Source organism: Mus caroli, unplaced genomic scaffold (genome assembly GCF_978045245.1).
Source record: "Mus caroli unplaced genomic scaffold, Mus_caroli_1 scaffold_13, whole genome shotgun sequence".
Classification (NCBI taxonomy): Eukaryota; Metazoa; Chordata; class Mammalia; order Rodentia; family Muridae; genus Mus; species Mus caroli.
In genome coordinates, this window is record NW_028227268.1 from 79,750,599 (window position 1) to 79,771,907 (window position 21,309).

General features: G+C 45.8%; 1 protein-coding gene across 1 annotated transcript in view; it reads right to left on the reverse strand.

The window, feature by feature from the left end:
- The window catches only part of Ccnjl (cyclin J like), a 58,563-nt gene extending 49,180 nt beyond the window's left edge, over nucleotides 1-9,383 (reverse strand). Inside the window, exons 1-2 of the mRNA XM_021177708.3 lie at nucleotides 9,209-9,383; nucleotides 8,717-8,821 (exon numbers count right to left, since the gene is read on the reverse strand). Coding sequence (XP_021033367.1) covers nucleotides 8,717-8,779 — 63 coding nt within the window. The 5' untranslated portion in view covers nucleotides 8,780-8,821; nucleotides 9,209-9,383. The remainder of the gene's footprint in view (nucleotides 1-8,716; nucleotides 8,822-9,208) is intronic.
- Between the last annotated feature and the right edge of the window lie 11,926 nt (nucleotides 9,384-21,309).

Below are 21,309 nucleotides of genomic sequence, written 5' to 3' on the forward strand. Positions count from 1 at the left end.
GTGTATGTGTGTGTGTATGTGTGTGTGTGTGTGTATGTGTGTGTGTGTGTGTGTGTGTGTGTGTGTGTGTGTATGTACAGGTTAGTGTCACCTCATTCTGCCAAGTGTACACATTCTAGAAAATCTCTAACTACATTCCCGTTTGCCCAAGGGGCTGAACAACTGAAGAAGGTAAAGACCAAGTGAGGGGCAAAGGTTCAGGACCAGATCCAGCCTTACAGCACTGCCTTCACTTAGCTAGCGAGTCCAGGCTTCCCCAGCAACCACAGTGCCTGTCTGGTCTTTGTATCCCATGCTTTAGAGACTGGAGGGTCATTAAAAGCACACATCCTTGTCTTCTCTCAGAGACAGTGTGTGTGGTTCAGAAATCAAAAGAAACGAGGTTCTGCAGGACAAGAAGCACCGAGACCAAGTCTCCACCGGGTCCTGGGCTCACACCAAGTACTTTGGTACCCAAAGGGCACTGAGGTCTCAAGTGCACACACAGTGTCCTTATTCATATTTTGTACTCTCCTCTTATGAGACATTTACAAGGAATTGGCTTCATGGTACAGGCCTGTCATTCTAGTTATCTGGGAGGTTGAGGCAGAAAGATCAAAATTCTGGCTAGCCTGGGGCAACTTAGTAAGATCTTGCCTCAAAACAAAAAGTTAAAAAAAAAAAAAGGGCAGGGAAGAGGGGCGAGGCTGGGAATGTAGCTCAGGGGTAGAGCACTGTGTGCTCTGCTAGTTAGCATGTGTGAGGTCCTCAGTTCCCAGGATCACACATACACACACACACACAGACACACACACACATGAATATACAAATGTGTTGCACTGGGGTTCCGGGACTGCATAGCTGGACAGCTGAATGCCATCTGAAATGCCATTTAGGTCCCCAGCAGCTTTGCATGCCTCATGAGCAGTCTCCCATGCCATCGGTATCCTCCTCCTGAACAGCTCAAATCTGGGGCCAGGGAGCTGTGGGACTGGAAGAGCAGGCCTGAAGGAAGAGTGGGGTCAAGGTGGGGATGTGTGTCAAAGCATGTCCAAACCTGGAAATCTTGTCCTTAGATGGGCAGGAATCAGATTGCTCCCCACCACTGCCCGAGGCCTTAAAGTCCCAGTACACTTAACCCTATGCCCCACACCTCTGCCTCACCAGAGGGGAAGATGTAGCTAGCAGACAGGCTAAACTTCCTTTCCCCTTTTACGATCATGTCCACAAGTACCTGGAATTTATTCCTCATACAGATGAGGCATCCCCAGCACCCTGGCCCTCCAATGATATACACTCATTCCCCAAAGGTTTAAATAGCCTTTGTTCTCCCCAATAAACGGAACCAGTTCTCGAAGTGGTTCCCAGGTGTGTGTTCTCTGCTAGTCCGCTCACTACTGACCAAGATCCTGCCAACATCCTGCCGCCCCCCACACCTCCTCCTCATGCTAAAGTTCCCTCCAGTCCAGCCAGCTATACAACAGGGCCTGACTACTCTGGACACAGGGTGGCAAAGTCAGCTTTGCCGTTCATACAGCAGGAAAAGTCTTATCATCTTAAGTTATATTCACTTCCAGGAAGGAGCCACCAAGGACAGCTGCTTAGAGTACAGTAAAGACCACAGTCATGAGATAGCCCTGCTGCTATAAATAGGCTAGCACTTGACAAGACCAACACTCTTAGATCTACACTGGGCAGACTCAACCATCAGCAGTGGCCAGGCCATCTTTTTATTTGAAGAAATGGGTGTGTCTCAGCCATATGGAAAATGGCCCTTGGTGTGTTTGGAAGCCAAAAGAGGAAAGGGAGTGTGAAACCCGAGTGGAGAGTAACCAAGCTGGAAGGTTCTGTTTATTGGCCAATTAATTTTGTTCTCTCAGGGATTCCACTTAGGGTCTCAGCAATCCCAGGTAAGCACTCTTCCACTGAGTTGTATTCTCTACCTTTATATCATTGTTTACTACTTATTTATTTCCTGGTTTTGAGACAAGGCTTTACCATGTTGCCCAGGATGGCCTAGAGCTGTCTATGTAATGCAGGCTGTCCTTAAATCAAGGTAGTCCTCCTGACCTCGCCTTCTGAGTGCTGGGACTGCAGAAATGAGCTGCCACACCCTGCTTTCCTCTGTCCTTTTAAAAGTTACCTTTTGAGACAGGATGTCAGTAAGTTGTCTTAGGTTGACCTTCAATTTGTTGTGTAGCCTAGGCAAGCTTAGAACTTCCAACCTGCTTCAGCTTCTTGAATAGTGGGTTTGAAGGCCAGGCTCCTCGTCAGTTTTTTAAACATGGACCTGGACCCTCCCCCCCACCCCCCGCCCTGTTTTTTTAAAGAGACAGATGCTCGGCCTAGTGTAGGGAAAGTAAAGGAATTTAAGAGAAAGAGTTGACAAGTAACGACAACTGCTCCATCTACCAAAGGGCAGGCAGTGGCAGAGGCCATGCTTCTTCAAGGCAAGAGGTGTCTTACACAGGATCAATCAAAGAGGTGGCTCCTGACAATCGCCTTTCTGAATGGCCAGAGCGAGGCCAGCATCTGCAGCTTCCAGCTTCTGGGGCAGTTTAGGAAAAGCATAGTTTCTTGAGACCACAGCACAACAAAACACACTACGGTTGTCTTGAATGACAGAGCCTAAATCCCCTTCCGGCTCAGCTTATGTCTACTCTTTGCTAATACATTTTTCCCCCAAAAGTAACTTTAAGACAGTTATTCACTCTCTACCTTACAGGTCCCCACTGCAAAATGGGCAAATCCCATCCCTGGAACCAAGAGGAGGATCAACAAGATAAAGATGGACAGATGCTAGCAAGGTCTATTAAGTACAGCAGCCTCAGTAGTGTCGCCACAGAACGAAACCTCTAATAACTGCAATCACAAACTACTAAAAATGTTTTTTACTAATCCACTGGTTCAAAAGACATGGCTTTGGAGAGTTGGGGACACAGCTTAGTGGGAGAGTGTTTACCTCGCAACCACAGGCCCTGGGTCTCATCCCCAGCAATGCAAAGGAACCAAAGCAACAGGAAACGTAAATCTCAGAGAGCAAGGTCTTCTCAGTGTGCACTGTAGTTCAGGAAGTAGGAGAAATGTGCCCGATGGCAAGGTGCTGGAGAAGATCTTAATCTAAGGCACTCTATGACTCCATCCCAGGCAACGGAAGTGTCTGGTGGGAAGCCTTCTAGGTGTTAGGCTTCTTAGAGCCCAGAAAACTAAATCTACTATGTCATGTCAAGTGGGAAATGGTCGTTTGGCTTTGGGAGGGCGAATCTATACCGAAAACCGACAAAGTCAGGTCTTCCTGCCAAGCCAGCATTAAATCATAGGCATAAAGAAGGGTCCTCAAACACTCCCATTGCTTGCATTCATTCATAACCCCACCTCCCAACTGGAGAGTAAGGGCTCTAAACCTAACATAAATCCAAAGACGATAAGAGCAAGCTTTGTCTGTATTTGCTGCTTATTTGGGGATAAAATGAGGAAGGCAAATAGATCCCCCACCACTGAGGTCTGGAAGAAATTATTCCTATTATCTGAGCTCAATATGTAGTCATTTTCTCAAGCTACTTACAGTGTACTTAGGACAGGACACCTGCTTCTGTGGCTAATTATTTTCTTATGACCCCTCCCAGCATTATCTGAGAGGAGAGTACCCAGGCGTTGAGGGAGCTAAGAAAGTGCTGTCCCCCCAGTCCTGGCTCTGACCTTGCAGCCAGCACTGTGGTTTGCATCAGCTGAACCAGGAGCCCATTTATCCCATGCCAAAGACCAGCTAAAGGGTTCCACAAAACCACTTCTGCATAGCTCTCTATGCAGCGAGTCCCAGTGAAGTCTACCTGGTTCCTTTCTCTAGCTCCTCAGCGTGCTGTGTTTGTATCAAGTAAGGCAGTGGCCCCTGAGTTCTCACTGTACCAGATACTGGCCTGGGAATGTTATGTCACAATGCCCACAAGCTGCTCACAGCCTAGTTGGAGAAAGAAGCTACTGCACGGGTTAAAAAAAGATCACAAAATAGTAAGTGCAAGATTAGTAGGGTTGGGACACATAGTAGGGAGGTCAAAGCTTGCAGGATGAGGAAGGCAAACCTCTAGGTAGGTGCTGTGCTCTACGACTACGTGCATCCCAAGCTTAGGCAAACCTATTAGGTAGAAGACCAAGGACTGTATTAACTTTTAATTTAGGAGGATGCATTTTCTGGGGAAACAAACAAAATGTCTCTAGGTTTTAATCAGATACTCAAGAGGGTATAGGCCATAAAAAATATTGCTACCACCATCCTCCATGCCTCGAAGGTAGCCATGATATGATTCTCTCTCATGTTCAGTGCATGGGTGAACCCAATTCTCCTGTAGGAGCTACAGCTAATGATCAACCTGCAGCACACAGGTCGGAAGGTGCAGGGCTATCGGGCAGTGTGTTTTAGGATTAAGGGGTCTTACAGAGATGCTACAGGACTGAAGACCAAGGGAGGAATTTAAGGGCTTTGTGTGGGAGAGGGGTGTCCTGGAAAGGGAGAAATGGGAGACATTTCTCCAGAGATATTCAGTAGAAAGATACCCTGCCCCCAATTAGTTCCTGATGCCTGTTTAGACTGGGTGGAAGGCCTTTGGGTGAGCCATCTCATCCCTAGACTTTTAGCAAACTGCTTTGGCCCTTTCACTTTGAGCCTTACCCACCATCACACATTGGTCTCATATGATGTAAATACCCCCCTTTTATTTTTCTGGGAGGGAGGGTAAGTTAAGTTCTCATATAATCCAGACTAGCCTCCAACTTACTGCATAGCTAAGACTGGCCTTGAACTCCTGACCTTCCTGCCTCCACTTCCCAAGTGTTGAAATTATGGTTGTGTGCCACCACACAGAGCTAAGATGCCTTTTTAAAAGAAAAACAAACAATCAAATGGAATATGTGTGGCTTGCATGCATGTTTGCATGTGTGTGGTCATGCGTGTGAGTGTGCACATGTGTGTAGATGCCTGAAAGTTAACACGGAATGTTTTCTCCATTCATGCTGTAATTATTGAGGCAAGGTCTCTTGTTGAACCTGGAACTCTAATTGCCCTTAAGACAGTTTCTCTCTGCCTCTCAAGTGATTGAATTACCAGGAGCTACCCTGCCTTCCTAGTTTCTGTGTTCATACTGGGGATTTGAACTCTGGTCTTCACACTTTCATAGCAAGCACTTTATCTACTGAGCCACCTCCCCAGGCCCCTAAGATACCTTTCTTATAGGAATCACTGTCACACTTAGGAACCCCTAAGAAACAAACCCAAACCTTAGCTGAACACACATTATATGAAGAGGTCCACTGGCCTCCCACCCAACAATCCTAAGGGAGAAGACAGGACACCAGCCGCATACCTTTTATATAGCTCATATTCTTAGATTGTCTCCCCCTGATCCTTATATTCCTAAAAACAATTTCTCCCCAGTTTATAGGAGAAAATATTGACTGATTCATTTTTTATCATTTGAACATACAGAGAAGCCTCCATTCTAGGTCTGGAGGCCCCAGAACAGCCTGAGATGCACGTAGGCAGACTCTTGTGCAGCGCATATTTTTAGAATCAGGGGAAAGATTGCAAACTACCAGCAGACAATTTCAGATACTAGTAAATGCTATAAAGAGACTAAAACTGGGTGATCTAATAATCCCGTGGGGGAATAATAAATTACTGAGAGGTTACTATGAGACAGACTGAGAAACACAGACTGCGAAAGAACAGCCAGTACTAAGGGCCCGAGGCACGAAGACGATTGATAAGTCCAAGGGACAGAAAGGAAGTCTGTGGTTCCAAGGGAGGGAGAGGGGACAAGATAAGAGAGTAGACCAAGGAGGCTACCTCAGGGTCTCCAGGTAATAGTGTGGACTGGCAATTTTATTTGAACATGTGTATAGGTGTTTTACCTACAAGTATAGCTATGTACTGTATGCACCCAGTGCCTACAGAAACAAGAAGAGTGGGAGCTGGATACCCTAGGACAGAAGTTACAGATTGCTGTGAGCAGCCATGTGGGTGCTGGGAATTGAACCTTCTGCAGGAGCTGCCAGTGCTCTTAATCACTGAACCATTTCTCCAGTCCCCTGGGAATCTTATTTAAAGCAAAAAGGTCTTGAAGCAAGAAATTGACACAGTGGAATTCTGGTCATAGGGGAAGAACAAGCCACAGCATCTGGGCCGAGAGCAGGTAAATTAGGCAGCTCAAGAGATACCACCGTTGCTAGCTTGCATTCAGCACCTAGACTTGATTATATGGTATTAGCTCTTCCACATTGTCAGTATGGTGCTACACTAGACTCTCTCATCCAACAAAGTGCGGCTCCTACTATTCCCGAGATGGCAGCTGTACCCTCTGCAGCCACCAGGAGAGGATGGCTGCTAGTGGTTCCACAAAAACAACTGCACAGTCTGTATGCAAACACGCTTTGTGTTCGTCTGCAACACTGAACAAAGGGGGAATGTCCAGCATGTGCCAGGCACTTGTAAAGTTGTCCTGCAGTACTGGGAACACATTATTAGAGTTGATGTTTAATTAAAAAAAATTATCCTGTCTGGGAAAGACAAAAGGCCAGCCCTTGTTCCTCAAAAACAGGAGATCAACGGGGTACCAGTCCCTTTATCATGTAGGCTCACTCAAAACTCCACCAAGCTAAACATTCTTAAACATCTTTGAAGAGGGAGAAAAATGCAGCAAGAATACAGCGGATAGTATTTGAAGGAAGTGCGACATTGTAACTAAAAGGACACGAGATTTGACCCTAAGGTCAGCTTCAAGCCTGGAGTGTCTCAGCGAAGTAACTCTGGAGTTACATTGTTTCCACAAAGCCTTTGCTTCCCTTAGTGCCCTAAGGTACATGCAGAAATGGCAACCACTTAGCTACCTTAAATCAGGGAAGCATGCTCTCCAGTGGCCCTCATTACCTGCATTCAGCCAATACTTCTAGAAAGGGCTAAGAATACACTGTTTCATGTACCACTGTACCTCCTCTGTCTCTGCCTTCTGGCCTGGCACTTCTGACCCTCCGGCCTCTGAGAGCTTAGTTAAACTCCCATGCCCTGCTTTTGCAAAGAACTACCAGGACCCAATTTTGTCTCCAGATCCCCAGACTGGAACATTCTGTTCTGGACAGAGCAAAGGAACACGGGAAAGCAATGCCAGAGACATGTCAGCAGGTAGAGGAAAAGAGAAAAAAATAAATAAAATAAAGCATTTGTGTGACTAGAAGAGATTCACTCCTAATGAGGCAAGTCCCCCTCTCTCACCTCACCAGAGAATCTGGAGACTCTATAACAGACACTGAGTATGTATTGCTGAAAGTGGGAGCCCAATTCTGCAGGGATCTACAGGCCCCAATAAGACAACTTCTGTCCTACACTGGCCTGACAAACCAGTCGAGACTACCTCTCCCCTAAATTCATGTCGGTCTAGAACCTGAGAATGTGACCTTACTTGAAAGTCATATCCTTTCAGATGTACCAGTTAAAGTAAAGTTACACCCTACTGGGTTAGGGTGGGCTCCTACGAGGAAACAGACACAGACCCTCAGACAGGAGATGACACAGAGGCAGTAAGTTAAGAGCATTCAGAAAGCTGAGGCAATTGAACCATGAATTTAAAGACCGCTTGGACTATACAGTACCTATACAGCTAGCCTGGGCTCCATAACAAGACCCTGTCTCAAAAGCAAAAGGATCCTCTGTATCCTTCCAACGTCTGATTTCACTGCAGGATGCCCACCAGCCTCTAGTACTTCGTTACAGTAGCTCTGCTTCCATTCACACCAAGTCTCCAAACAATCCTTCCCAGCCCAGGTACGGGAAGAAAGAGGCAAAGCCTGCAGTCCTCTGGGTTTTCCCAGTTTCCCAGTGGCCAACAGCAGCCTCAGCAAGGGGAGGTGAACTGAGAGGGGATCAAGTTTCAGCCAGCCCACCTTCTACCACAGGAGGCCAACTGGCAGGGGAGTTTGTGTTTTCTCCCTTAGCTTTCTAGTCTGCAACCTCTTTCAGTTAAGGTTAGTGTGTCTTTTCTTTCTCTCATTTTGAGACAAAGTGTCCCACTGTGTAGCCCTGTGCTTCCTGGAGCTCCTCCTGATGCTTCAGTTGACCTTGAACTTGTGGAGATCCTTCTGCTGTCTTCACAGTGCTAGGACTGCCCCCAGGCCCGACTTTTAAATTTCATTCAGTTCCTGCCTTAACAATGAATCCCCACCATCTACCTAATATTTCTTTACACCGAACTGTAACTTTACTACGTTTGCATAGATTTATTTAGGCATCTGCTCTACCACTGAGCTATGCACTAGTCTAGTAATTTTATTTTAAAAGCAATTGCTACATCATCATTACAATGATAGGGAAAATCAGCATTATGTATAGTAGGTGATATTATGTGTCTTTGAATTACACACTGAAATGGATACACAGTATTTTTTTTTTAAATCCATTCTTGTACCATGTAAAGTAACCTCGGGAGGAAATCCAATGGGATACGAACTATTCTTCATTTAGTTGGCTGGTGTTCTGCACTCGTGAAAAACCGACTTCAAGTTCTTGGATCTCCAGGTCCTTTCCCTGGAAGAAGACCACACTCCCCATGAAGGTAAAAGAGCAGGCGCACAAATAAAAGGGCACCAAGAGTGCTGAGTTCCCACGCGGGGCATCCTGAAGACACCTACAGGAGACCGAAAGTGACTTTAAATACCCAGTCCTTGCGAGTGACAAGGGCGGGGAGGAACTGACCTTCTCGCGCAGAGTGCAGTGTACGTCCGAGGCGACGCGCCCTTCCCACCACGGCTCATCCATCACCGCCGCAGATATGAAGCTACCGGGATCTCGGGGCGCACCCTGCGAGGACACCAGGAGCTTCAGCGATCGGAGACTCTTCCTTCACCCTGCCCTCAGTGACCCTGATCCTCCTCGGTCCCTGTCCCAGTCTGGGACGGGCGCCCCCTCCTGCCCTGCACCGTGGAGCTGGCTGTCGCCCGCTGTCCTGAAGAGCCAGCAGTGTCCCCGCTCCCCTCCCTCTGCCCGCCCAACCTGGGGCTATCTGGAACTGTGTGCAACAACTTGCAGAATATCCAATGTGCCCCTCAGCAAAAGTTGCAAAGTTGTCGGCTGCAGTAGCTCTCCCGGGGCTGGCTGGGTCACTGGCTCTGAGTCCCCAACTCCTCCCCCGCCGCCTAGCCTTTGTCCTGCTCGCACATCCTGCCCTCGAGCCGGGGCCAGACTCACGCATCGCTGTCCCGGCGTGGGGGGCCGCGGGTGGCGGGTCCCTTCCCGCACCGGGTACGTAGTGCCCTCCGATGGCCGCCCGGTCCCTGGCCTCGCGTGCTCGCGACCGCCGCCTCTGCAGCCCGTCCCGCCCGGCCACCGGCGCGCCCCTGCGTGCGCTCGGTCCCGCCGCGGCTGGCAGTTCGGGCCGCCGGGGGCCTCCCTCCCTCGCTCGGGGAATTGGGGGCCGGGCCTCGCGCATGCGCCGCCAGCACCCCGCGCCCCGCGGGGCGGGGGGCTGGGAATGGCAGTCTTTCTTTCCTCGGCGCTGAGCTGCGCTTCCTGCCCACCCTCCTCCCTCGCCCCGGCAGAAAGCTAGGCTTCACCTTCCCTGGGACTCTGGGGGCGATCCCCAGTGACCCTGCCCCCTTGATCCTGGAGCGCGGGGGACGCGGCGCCACCTGCGTGTGCCGCGCGTGGATTCAGCGGCCAGGACGCCCCCAGAAAGTTCTGACTTCCGCATGCGCTGCTCCTGCCAACCTGCAGACGCTTCCACCTGTCTTTCTTTCTTTTTCAGCCTGCCCTGCGATGGGGAGGTAGATTTTCAAACAATTCCCACAGGAGCCCCTGAGAAGACACCCTTGGATACGCACGAGTTCCTCTTTATAAAGGGGGCTCAGTGAGTATTTTATTGTACTCTTAAGCGTGCATCCATGCCGAGCATTGCAGGGAAACAGTCCTTATGGCAGGTTGCGGGATAGAAAGCCCTTTTAATTCACTTGATTTCAGAAAAGCATTTTCTGGAGTATAATGGAATAACATCCTGCTGTGCTGATTTTTGTGAGCCCATTGGTGATCCCACTAACTTGGAATCAAATTCACCAACTACCTTGGTGTTTTTGCTCACCCAGTGTCTCAACCACTTAGAGCTTGGCTTTAGGTAATATAGGGATACAAACTACAATAATCTGCTGGGGATACATTATGATTAAATGAGAAAGGACACGAAAGAGGATTACCACTAGGCCCGTTAGAAAGTCACCAGTCAATAAATAATTACACGAAAAAGACTTTAGTTTCTGCCTAGTTTTCTACAAGATAGATATTTGTTGTGGTTTGAGACATGGTTTTTCTGTGTAGCCCCAGCTGTCCTGGGACTTGCTCTGTAGAGCAGGCTGGCCTCGAACTTGGAGATCTGAGGGAGGTCTTGTAGGACTAGAGTCCTGTGAGCTGGGACTAAAGGTGTGTACCCCCATCACCAAGCCGCAAGCAAAATTTTACGGGTTAAAAATACAACTTAGTTTTGAAAGGCTACTATAGTTCTTCATGCCTGCGACATTAGCACTCAGAAGGCTGTCTGTAGCTTAAGGATTAGGAGTTCAAGGGCAGCCTGAGTTACACAGAAGTTTGAACCCTGTCTAGGCTATGTGAGTTTTTCTTTTCTTTTTTTTTTTTTTAGCTTTGATGAACTTGTACTGAAAAGTAGTTTTAGCATTTATGAGCCCTATAAAATAAAATAAAAAATACCTGGGATTAAACAAATGTGATATATATGCAATCATGTATACATATCTTTAGATCAATGTGACCTAAGACCTTCATGAAGAATCAGGTGCAAAGCATGGACAGGCAGGCCATCAAAGAAAAAATCTCATGCCCTATTCACTAACAAACAGATACACAAATAGATACACAGATACAAACAGATAACAAACAGATACAAACTACAATTTTAAAAGCTGGAGCAGATCTTTATCAAGGATGTTTTTAGTGTTTGTTAATGTTTTCGGTTAGCATACAAGGTAATGGGCTCCTTTGTGGCATTTCGCACCTATGTGTCCTCATAGTTTATTCTCAGTCATCATCCCTCCCCTACTGCCAAGGATTTATTTTTAGCACAGGACTCCTAAGGTGGGTAAATATACTACGTTCTTGGGAATGCAAATGCCATCTTTCTGAAAAAGAACATAAATCAACAAGTCTCGAAAAACCAAAAAAAAAAAAAAAAAAAAAAAAACAAGTTTCAAAGTATCAACTGCATCCAACTACTCCACCTCCGAGAGTTTGAGGTCAGGTTGATATCCATAGTGAGTTCTAGGCCAGCCAAGGCTTGCACAATGAGACCTCATCTCAAAAAAGAAAACTCGGAACCCCGCCCCCCCTACACACACACACACACACACACACACACACACATACACCACGTGGGCAGTGGAATTGGATAAGGATGATCTTCTTATGATGTTTTTGAGAGGAATGAATATGTAATGAGTTGGGGGTAGGGTAGCAGTCACAATATTGTAAGTAAGCAGGAGATGAGAAGAGGGTTTTACTCCTTCCAAGCATCTTTATTCACACACAAAAGAAATTGAAAAATATCCATAAAAGCATTGACTATAATCAGAGTGATAATTATGGGGGGGGGCAAGGAAAAGGAAGGGAAGGGGAGGGAGAGAGAGAGGGAGGGAGAGAGGGAGGGAGGGAGGGAGGGAGGGAGGGAGGGAGGGAGGGGAAGGAGTTGGTGCCAGCTATTGAACCTAGGGACTGGCACATCCCAGGCAAGCATTCTTTGCCTCCCAGTTTCATCTTCAGTCCTGGAAATCTTTAATTTACCCCCTTCCAGTAGACCCGTGTTTTCTAAATCTCCTACAAGAAACATATATTGCTTTTATAACTAGAAAAAAAGGGGGGGTGAATGTTATTTTCAGTACCCAAGTGCTACATTTGCTGGGGAGGCCCGTCTTGAGCAATGAACGCCTTACAGTATTGTTTGTGTTTTGCTAATTTAAAGGGAAAAAAACCATTATTTCTTTTGCAATAATCTCCCTATTCTGGCTACATGGAAAAAGGAAATGCCTTGATCCTTCACTAGTTTACTGTCTCCCCTTCCCTAAACATCAGCTATGAGTTTATTAAGGAAGCCGATAACAGAAGGAGAAACACACACTTTGGGCTTTTCTCTAGGAGCTGTTTTAAGAGGAGTCTAAACACACTCACCCAGCCCTCTTTTGTGTATCCTCGGGGCTCCCTCATTTTCCTGCTATCTCTGAAGAATAAAAACACATTGCACCAATAAACTGATGCTTTTAGAGGCTGGTGGCTGCCCGCAGGTGCCCTCAGCAGCGGCGATTTCCTGTGCTGGCAGCTGGGAGAGAGTGTAGCGAGGCTTACTTCTCCCAGTCCTGCGAAGAGGTTTTGATCATTCAAAAAAGTAAATTCTTACTAAGTGCTTATTAGGACCAATGACTGCTCTTCCACCCTCTGCCCCAAGCGCTGACAGTTAAGGAAACAGAGGTTTGAGGCAAAAACATTCTAGCTACCTTCAGATTTAACCAACGTATAAAGTGAGAAGAAAAGAAAACTCTGCCCATTCCAATTTCACTTAGAGACAGCCAGTCTAGTGTTTCCACCCTGCTACTATTGACTGTTAACAGCGAGTCTAGTGTTTCCACCTTGTTACTATTGACTGTTAACTCCGCAATAAACTTTCCCTCGACCTCCTCCTGTCACCCCCTTTCATGTGATACAAGCTCTTCCTGGTCCCATTCTGTTACTAAGGATGGCCATTAGCTTGTTTCCTTCAAAAGTGACTTATGGGAATGGGACACCAGAGAGATGGCTTGTGGTTAAGAGTACTTGCCGAATTTGCAGGCAACTAGCAACTGGCCTTCAATTCTCAGAATTCTTGTGAGGCAGCTCACAACTTTCGGTAACCCCAGCTCTTCTGTCCTCCTTGGGCACTTGCACGCACACACTCACACACACACACACACACACACACACAGAGGCACATACATAAAAATAAAGAAATCTGAAGTGGCTGACGAAGACAAAGCTGAGTTAGAGCACTTGTCTCACTTGCACAAAACGCCGTGTTTAATCACATAAACCAGGTGTGGAGGCACACACCTGTCACCCCAGCACTCAGGACGTAGAGACAGGAGACTCAGAAGTTTGGCTATGTAGTGAGTTCAAGGCCAGCCTGGGCTAGAGCCTGGTTCTTTCTTCCCCTTCAAAAGTGACTGGTGAGACAGGGAAGGGCTATCCCTGTTACCTCATTACTCAGTAGACTGGGGCAAGAGGGCTACTGAGAGTTTGAGAACACCTTGAGCTAGATAGAAAATATAGGCCCAACAAGAAGCATATAAGCAGACCTTATTTGACCTTTTCTAGTCTGCAAACACACACACACAAACACACACATGCACACATGTGCACATGCACACAAGTGCGCACAGAGTGACCTGTATTTACCAACATAGACATTGTTCCTTTAATGGAGCATGCTACGAACATCCTTCTGTTCTTGTTCTTTCATGGTCATGTCCACAGAGCTGCATGGAACTCTGGTGTCTGACAGTTAGATCCATCATGATGGGTATTTTGTTTTGCAGAACACCTAGACATTGTGTAGCTTTTTGTAGCCACAGTCACACTGTGGAGAAGATCCTGGGCCTGTAGGTATTCCTTCAGTATAACTTCTTAAGGGAAGATGAAGCCAACACTTTAAGTAGTGTTTCTTCTGGTCTTAGTAGTTCACAACTACATTATTTAGAACCCAGAGTGTGAGAGCTGGCTGCATTAACAGGGACAGAAGGAAGACACTTGCCTTATTACACTTTGGTTTTTGACCAAAACTACGTAACCCTTTCAAACTGTTTTCAGCCATGTGTTCTGAAGAATGGAAAGAGTATTGGCCAAGTCCTCTAAGAGCGTGGCCTAGATAAGAATTCTGCAAGTTAAGCTCAACAATCAAACAGGAAGAATAAAAAGGTAGCGTTTTGTTTCAAAACAGAGAGTCTAGGACATTTGCAAAGCTGGTCCCTTATTACCCTTTTAAGTTAAAAAAATAAAATAAAACCAACAAGCTACAAAATGAAAGTGCACTTCCTTCATGACACATAGATGTCTGACCTGTGTAGTTGTTTCACAACACACACATACACACACACTATATATACATATATACATATATATGTATATATATGTATGCATTACATAAATTATTATCATTTACAGAATGCATTTGAGCTTTTATTTGACAATTCTGGGGATCAAATCCAGGACCTGACCCATGCTAGGCACACACTCTGCCACTGAACTATATCCTTAGTCTGTTGACACTCTGAGAGTTCATCTTTGATCCTGTGTCCTGTAATGATATTTTCCAGAATAGTTAAATGTGTGCATGAAGCCAGCAGATATGTGCAACAAGTGTTCTTCTGTTCTTGTAGCCCACTGGGATATTACATCCTTTATGTCTTGGGAGCATGGAATTCCTGCAAATCTGTGATGCCTGAGATTCCAGGGGAGTTAAAGGCAGATGGGCTAAATCTACAAGTAGGCATTAGGTGGGGCTCAATGGCAACCTGCAATGGACATGTGTTGTGTCTGGCCAGTAGATCATAACTTGGGTTCTAGCCTGGAAAGGCATTTTGGAAACCTGGAAGAGAAGAGGGGCTGGGCTGCGCGAGATAAGGAAGGAACCAAGACAAAGGTCTCTGTTCAAGGTTTAATTTTTACTAATCCGGCACTCCGTTATGAAGGAAGGGGGAGGGGCCCAATTCCCGCCAAATAATCTTGGGGTCCAGTAGCAGGGTGATCACGTGATGGCTTCGGACCAGCAAAGCGGCAGGTTTTAGCAGGGGGCGTGGCAGATCGATTGAGCGGGAAGCTCCATCCAGGTGTAAACAGTGGAACCATTAAGGCCGGGGGAGGGGAGGCTACAGACATGCATTCCATTTGAAACAGAACTTGCTTTGAACACAGATAGATGGTGCTGTGAGTTTGGGGCCCCTGTGACCGAGCACCTTACTGGGTGACTTAACGTCACAGAATGTGATCTCTCTATCCTGGAAGGCAGAAGCCTGAAGTTCATTGTCAGCAGGGTCACACTGCCTCTGAAGACACTAAAGAACCTCTTTTGCCTTTACCATTTTTTCGATGGGTGGCCTTGGTCCGTAGTCACATGACACCAAACGATGCTTCATGGTTATGGTCTTCTTCCTGTCCTCACCTGGACATCCTGATGTCATACACCACTTATATTGCACTATGGGCCCACCCTACTCTTGTATGGTGTTGTTTTCTTTTTTCATTTGAATGTGTGTATGTGGACATAGTTGAGCACGTGGGGACTCGTGTGAGGGGTACACCGGTACACTGAAGCCTGAGACTTAGGAAAATCATCCTTGATCACCCTTCCTTATTCACTGAGGCAGGGTCTCTCAATCAATCTCAGAGATTTCTGTAAGCTTTCTCTGAGGAATTCCTGGTCTCTGGGTTTCCTGGTCTCTTCACCTTCCTAGTCCCCAGGACAGCCTCACTTTAACCAATGAAGTATATAATGACTGTGTTCCCAAGATAAAGTCACTTCAGCACATTGTTTGGGAACATTGTTTGTCCCCAGAGGGAATAGCATTTTAAGAAACCCTGTTATATGCTTTCTTATGGGGAAAGGAAGCAGTGAGGCCACCCATACTCCCTCTTCTTTCATCTCTGCTTAACTCATCAGTGAGCCAAAGGCAGGGAGTGCTGATTGGAAGTTCATGTATTAAGATGTCAAATAAAAGCACAATCATTGTATGTAGTATTTCCACCACTGTGTAAGAATTAAATATCCATGTCTGAACCACTACAAAACAGGAGTTTGAGCAGTTCAGTGGTTCTGGGTGTAAGTTAAAGTTATGTTTGCGGTTACATTATTTTGTATTGACCTACTTTATGAGACTGCAGGCATGAGTTCTTTCTCTCCTTCCACCTTGTGGGTTCTAGAGATAGAAGTCAAGTCGTTAGGCTTAGCAGCAAATGTCTTTACCCACTGAGATCTCGAGACCTATATTTGCATTTACGATGGGAACTTTACGATATAAAAATGAATGATCAACACACATTGGTAGGTTGAACTTTTCTTTATAAGCATATATTTTTAAGCCATCAAGATTGGGCAGGAGAGATAGATGGCTCATCCATTAAAAGGAGTGGCTACTCCTCCAGAGGACCTGGGATTAATTCCCAGCACCCACATGGTGGCTTACAACTGTCTTTGAGTCCAGTACTCCCTTTAACTCCAGTACCAGGATCCAGCACCCTCTTCTGTCCTCTGAGGGCACCAGGCATGCATATGGTTTACAGACATACAGGCAGATAAAATACTCATACGCATAGGGTGAATAACATTTTAAAAAAGAATTGCTAAAAGCATCGTGTCAAGTTGAGGGAGCTTGATGGAAAGGAAAAGGAAAGCCCAGATTTTTGTAACTTTGATGGTGCCATTTCCTGCTATTTGAGCAAAGGCCCAGAGTTTTCACTTTGCACAGCTTCCTACAAATTATGTACTCAGGTTCTCATCCTGTGTCCCGTGAATTTTATCCCTGGAGGAAATCCACTTATACTTCCTTCTAAAGATATGCCATGCTGAAGTGCTGCTAACCGAACTTCCCGTTATCCCAGTAGGGAAATCATTTGAGCAATATGTTCCTATTTGCTGGTTTAAAAAGTATTATTTAATTGCTATGGTAATTCTTCTTTCCTCTTCCTTCCTTCCTTCCTTTCTTCCTTTTCTTTCCTTCCCTCCTCCTCCTCCTGCTCCTCCTCCCCCTCCTCCTTCCCCTCCTCCTCCTCCTCTTCCTCCTTCTCCTTCTTCTAATTCACAGGATGAACCACGGTGTTTATCTATTAATGTAGATGAGCACCTGGCCATAGGAAAGGGGAGATGGAAGAAGAGGTGAATTTTTAATTTTTTTAATTTTATGCACATTGGTGTTTTGCCTGCATACATGAACTGGAGTTATAGACAGTTGTGAGCTGCCATGTGGGTGCTGGGAATTGAACCCGGGTTCTCTGGAAGAGCAGTCTATGTTCTTAACTGCTCAGCTATCTATCTAGTCCTACTATGGTAATTCTTTGTGTGTGTGTGTGTGTGTGTGTGTGAATAAATATGAGAAAGGTATACTGTTTGTGGAGCACTTAGCATATGCCAGGCCCATGACACATCCCAAGCTGTTCCTAGTTTTTAAACAGTGGTTCATCCCCTCTCCTCTTCTCTAGTTCTCCATCCATATCTGCTCACAATGCTCAGGACCCTTGAAGGCAAGGAAGGCATGTATCTCTTTCACATTCACATCACCAGCACACAACACGTATGAGCCATAAAGAAGGTACCAGTGCAGGGTTTCTGAGTTAGTCAACTGTGGTCACACAGATAGCAGACCAATGGGGACAGACAGCTAAAGGAACCATGTTGTAAAAAACTATTGTCCCCATTTCCCAAGTGAGACTGGGAAGGTTATGTCGCCTTGGCTAAGCTCTTCTGCTCTGTGAACCTTCTTGATCATATTAGCAAAAGGAACAAACCTTCCTTATAGGATCAATACAGCCGTGAAAGGAGACTGGAGAGCACCTACCATAGTCTAGTGTTAAATAACAAGTCACTCCACAGACGATACATTCTCTCCCGCTTATTAGCAAATATATTGAAAATGACTGTAGCAATTGACTAATGCGATTTTATTGTTAAAATAAAATTCTCAGAGCACCGCTTTTCATTATCTGAGGCAAGTTCTGTATAAAATCCCTGTGGTACCTGAGTGATATCTATATCCCCTGATTCTAAAATATAGTTTTTCTTTCTAACTCCACATAGGCCACACACAGCCCCAGCCCCGGCCCCGGCCCCGGCCCCGGCCCCAGCCCCAGGCTGGGAGCTCTGAACAAGGTGTGTGATAGGAGCCTGCCAGCCCCATTAGGATTCTGTGGGGAGTAGGGAAGCAAGTAGTCAGTTGAGAACTTCATGACTGCAGCAGGAGGAAATAAAAGGAGCCATTAACTTCAAAGATCCCAGGGGAGCCTTCCAGGCCTCCCTCCTTTGACAGACAGACAATGGACAGGAAGAAGGCTGAGACTGGACATTAAAAAGTGACCAGACAAGACTCCTTCAAGCTGGGGAAACAGCCAGCGGCAGGACGCTATTTCCCTTGGGCCACCAGGAAGCCAAAGCTTCCAGGTGTGCGGACAGGAGAGAAAGGAGCTGAAGATGGGAGGAGTGGCCTGCTCAGCAGAGGAGGCTGCGGCCACCGTGGAAGGAGGGATCAGTAAATCTAGTTCTTAAAAATATAGCTGGGTGTTGTGGCTATAATTCCAACATTCGGGAGGCAGGTGAGGAGTCCCAGGCCAGCCTGGGTACACAAGGCCATACCTCCAAAGGAAAGTTGACTTGGTGGAAGAAATGAACGGTGTCAGAAGGGATCAAGCTGGGTGGGATTGAAAACCCGGGCTGCTAGGATTGTCAGATGGGCTAGATGTGAGGCATGAGGGAAAGAAGGGAGTTTTCTTTCTGAGCACTTGAAAGGGGTAGTTTACCTCACCTACCTCATTTAGATGGATGGCCTTTCGTTGTGCGTTTTGCACCGGGCATGGACTGCCATGCCTCACCTACCTCGACATTTAGATGGATGGCCTTTTGTTGTGCGTTTTCCACTGGGCATGGACTGCCATGCCCACGTCCCACCAGCCCAGAGGGGACAGTAAAGGCTCTGAGAAAGAGTCCCTCAGATTCACTTTTGGCTTCCATTCAGTCCCACTGATGATTGCCAAGAAGTCTGCTAACTCCAGATTCCGCATTTGCAAATGGTCTTTCTAACAGTGGTCACCTTACAGGGCTATATTAAGTACGAGTGATTGTAATACAGATCACGTAGACAATAACCAGGTAAGTTTGAGCCAAATTGACATGGAATTATTAAAGTCTCATCAGATGTATACATAGTTTAATGCCTTGCTATTTTTAAGTCCCAAATTACCTCCTGTGGATTTTTATAAGTCACTTTAAAAAAAATCTTTCAAAATGTTTAAATTTTTCGGTTAAACATTTATTTATTTATTTATTTAGTGTGTGTGTGTGTAAGCATGTTTTACTCATGAGTATTCCATACATGAGCATTCGTGTGTAGGGGTCAAGGAACAATTTTGGGCTTTGTGTCTTTGCTTCCATTGTGTGGGTCCCAGGGATTAAACTCGGGTCATGAGACACCATTATCTCTGATGAGCTAACAAAGCAATGTTTTTGGCTTCCCAAAAACATTTTAATGGCTTTATAATAGTTTAACATAAAAAGTCTCTCTCTCTTTCTCTCTCTCTCTCTCTCTCTCTCTCTCTCTCTCTCTCTCTCTCTCATGGTAGTGGAGACTGAGCCTACAACCTCACTCAGGCTAGACAAGTCTGATACCACTAAGTTACACCCCCAACCCTGTAGTGTATTTAACCAGATTTTTTTTTAAACTCAGATCTATCAATAACTCTAATGTAGATCCTGGCTTTTCCCTGTGTAGGATAAACACTGAAATAATAATCCAAACATAGTGTCTTCAGGTGAGAGATGGCTTACCAGTGAACAGCACTGCCTGTTCTTCCAGAGAACCCAGGCTTGGCATCCAGCACCTGTCCATCATAACCATCTGTCACTCCAGTTCCAAGAATCTGACACTCTGTTCTGGTCTTCAAGGGCACTGCATGCATGAGGTGCAAAGACAAACATGAAGGCAAAAAATATACACATAAATATATTTTCTATATGACGTATTTATAAGTGTATGTGAATATATGAAATGCACAAATATGTGAAATATATACAAATATATAAATATAAAATATGTGTATTTCAACTTGCCCTTAAATTGATTGTGAAATTAAATACACAGTTTTTATTCAGACTTCTTTGCTTTCCAGAAAAACTAGAATTTTAAAACTATGAGTATCTGGGGCTGGAAGGATGGCTCAGCTATTAAAAATGCATACCGCTCTTGCAGAAGAATGGAGTTTTGTTCCCAGAAATCATTTTGAACAGCTCATAACTGTCTGTAACTCCAACTCCAGGGGATCTACCATCTTCTCCTGGTCTCTGTGGGAACCCGCACTTGCATTCACAAATAGAAGCAGAAGCATACGCACACACATACATGAACATAAATAAAAACAAAACTAAACATTTAAAATGTATGAGTATCTGTCATTTATATTTTAGAAACTTTCCTAAAAATTTTTTAAAAATTATATTTATTCATTTTATTCTATTTGTGAGTGTTTTGTCTGCATGTATGTATGTATGCCATATGCATGCTCAATGCCTTCAGAGGCCAGAAGAGGGTGCTGAGTTCCCTAGAACAGAAGTTACTTGGATGGTTGTATAATACCATGTGAATACTGGGAATTGAAACTGGGTCCTCTGCAAGAGTAATAAATACTTTTATTACTTTTATTGAACACTGAGCCCTCTCTCTAGCCCCTAGAAACTGTCTTTTATCCATCTTTGACATACTAGAATCTTGCTAAGGAAAACAAGGTTATAAGTTAAAACAGGAAGCCTGGTCTTACTGGATTCATTGCCTGTCTTTTTTCGGCTGTCTTCAGACTTTACGTTGGGTTGCTCTGACCTCAGTGCGCAGGCAGCCAGACCTCCGACTTCCTTTTGTGAGATTATATGGTTCTGAAGCACACTGGCATGCATGCTCGCTCGTGGGAACATAGCTGCCAGGCTCGCCTCTGCCCTCACTTGCTGTGTGGCCTCCCATCTGAGGATGGGAGCTTGGATGCAGCTTTCCCATCTGTCATTGGGAATGGAGTTGGCTTGACCTCTAGGCTTCGTCTCTGCTTCGGCATTCTGTGATGCTGTTGAGAGCTGGAACCCTGTGGTGTTGAGGCTCACTGACAGAGTCAGTTACAATGGTCTCCTCGGTGGCTTCTTTGCTTTGACTGCTCCTTGCCACAGGCTTTAACTGTCCCTGAGAGCTCTTAAGAGTAGATATGAGCCTAAGGCTCAGGGTCTCTATAGTAACATACAACCCATTGCTACCATCTTGCTCTTCCTCCTGCTGTCCCTACCTTCTCACCTGTCATTCCTTATGAAAAGGAATACTGTGGCTCATACCGTCTCCTATGCTGGGAGTGTTTGCACACCCCACTGCCACAGGAGATGGGGCACTGCTTTTCTTCTAAACCTCAGCTAGTGCCATCTTTTCTGGAAAGTCTTTAGACATGCTTTCTGGTTTAGAGGTATTTAAAACAAAAAATTTTTTAATTGATTCTTTGTGAGTTTCATATCATGCACCCCCATCCTGCTCATCTCG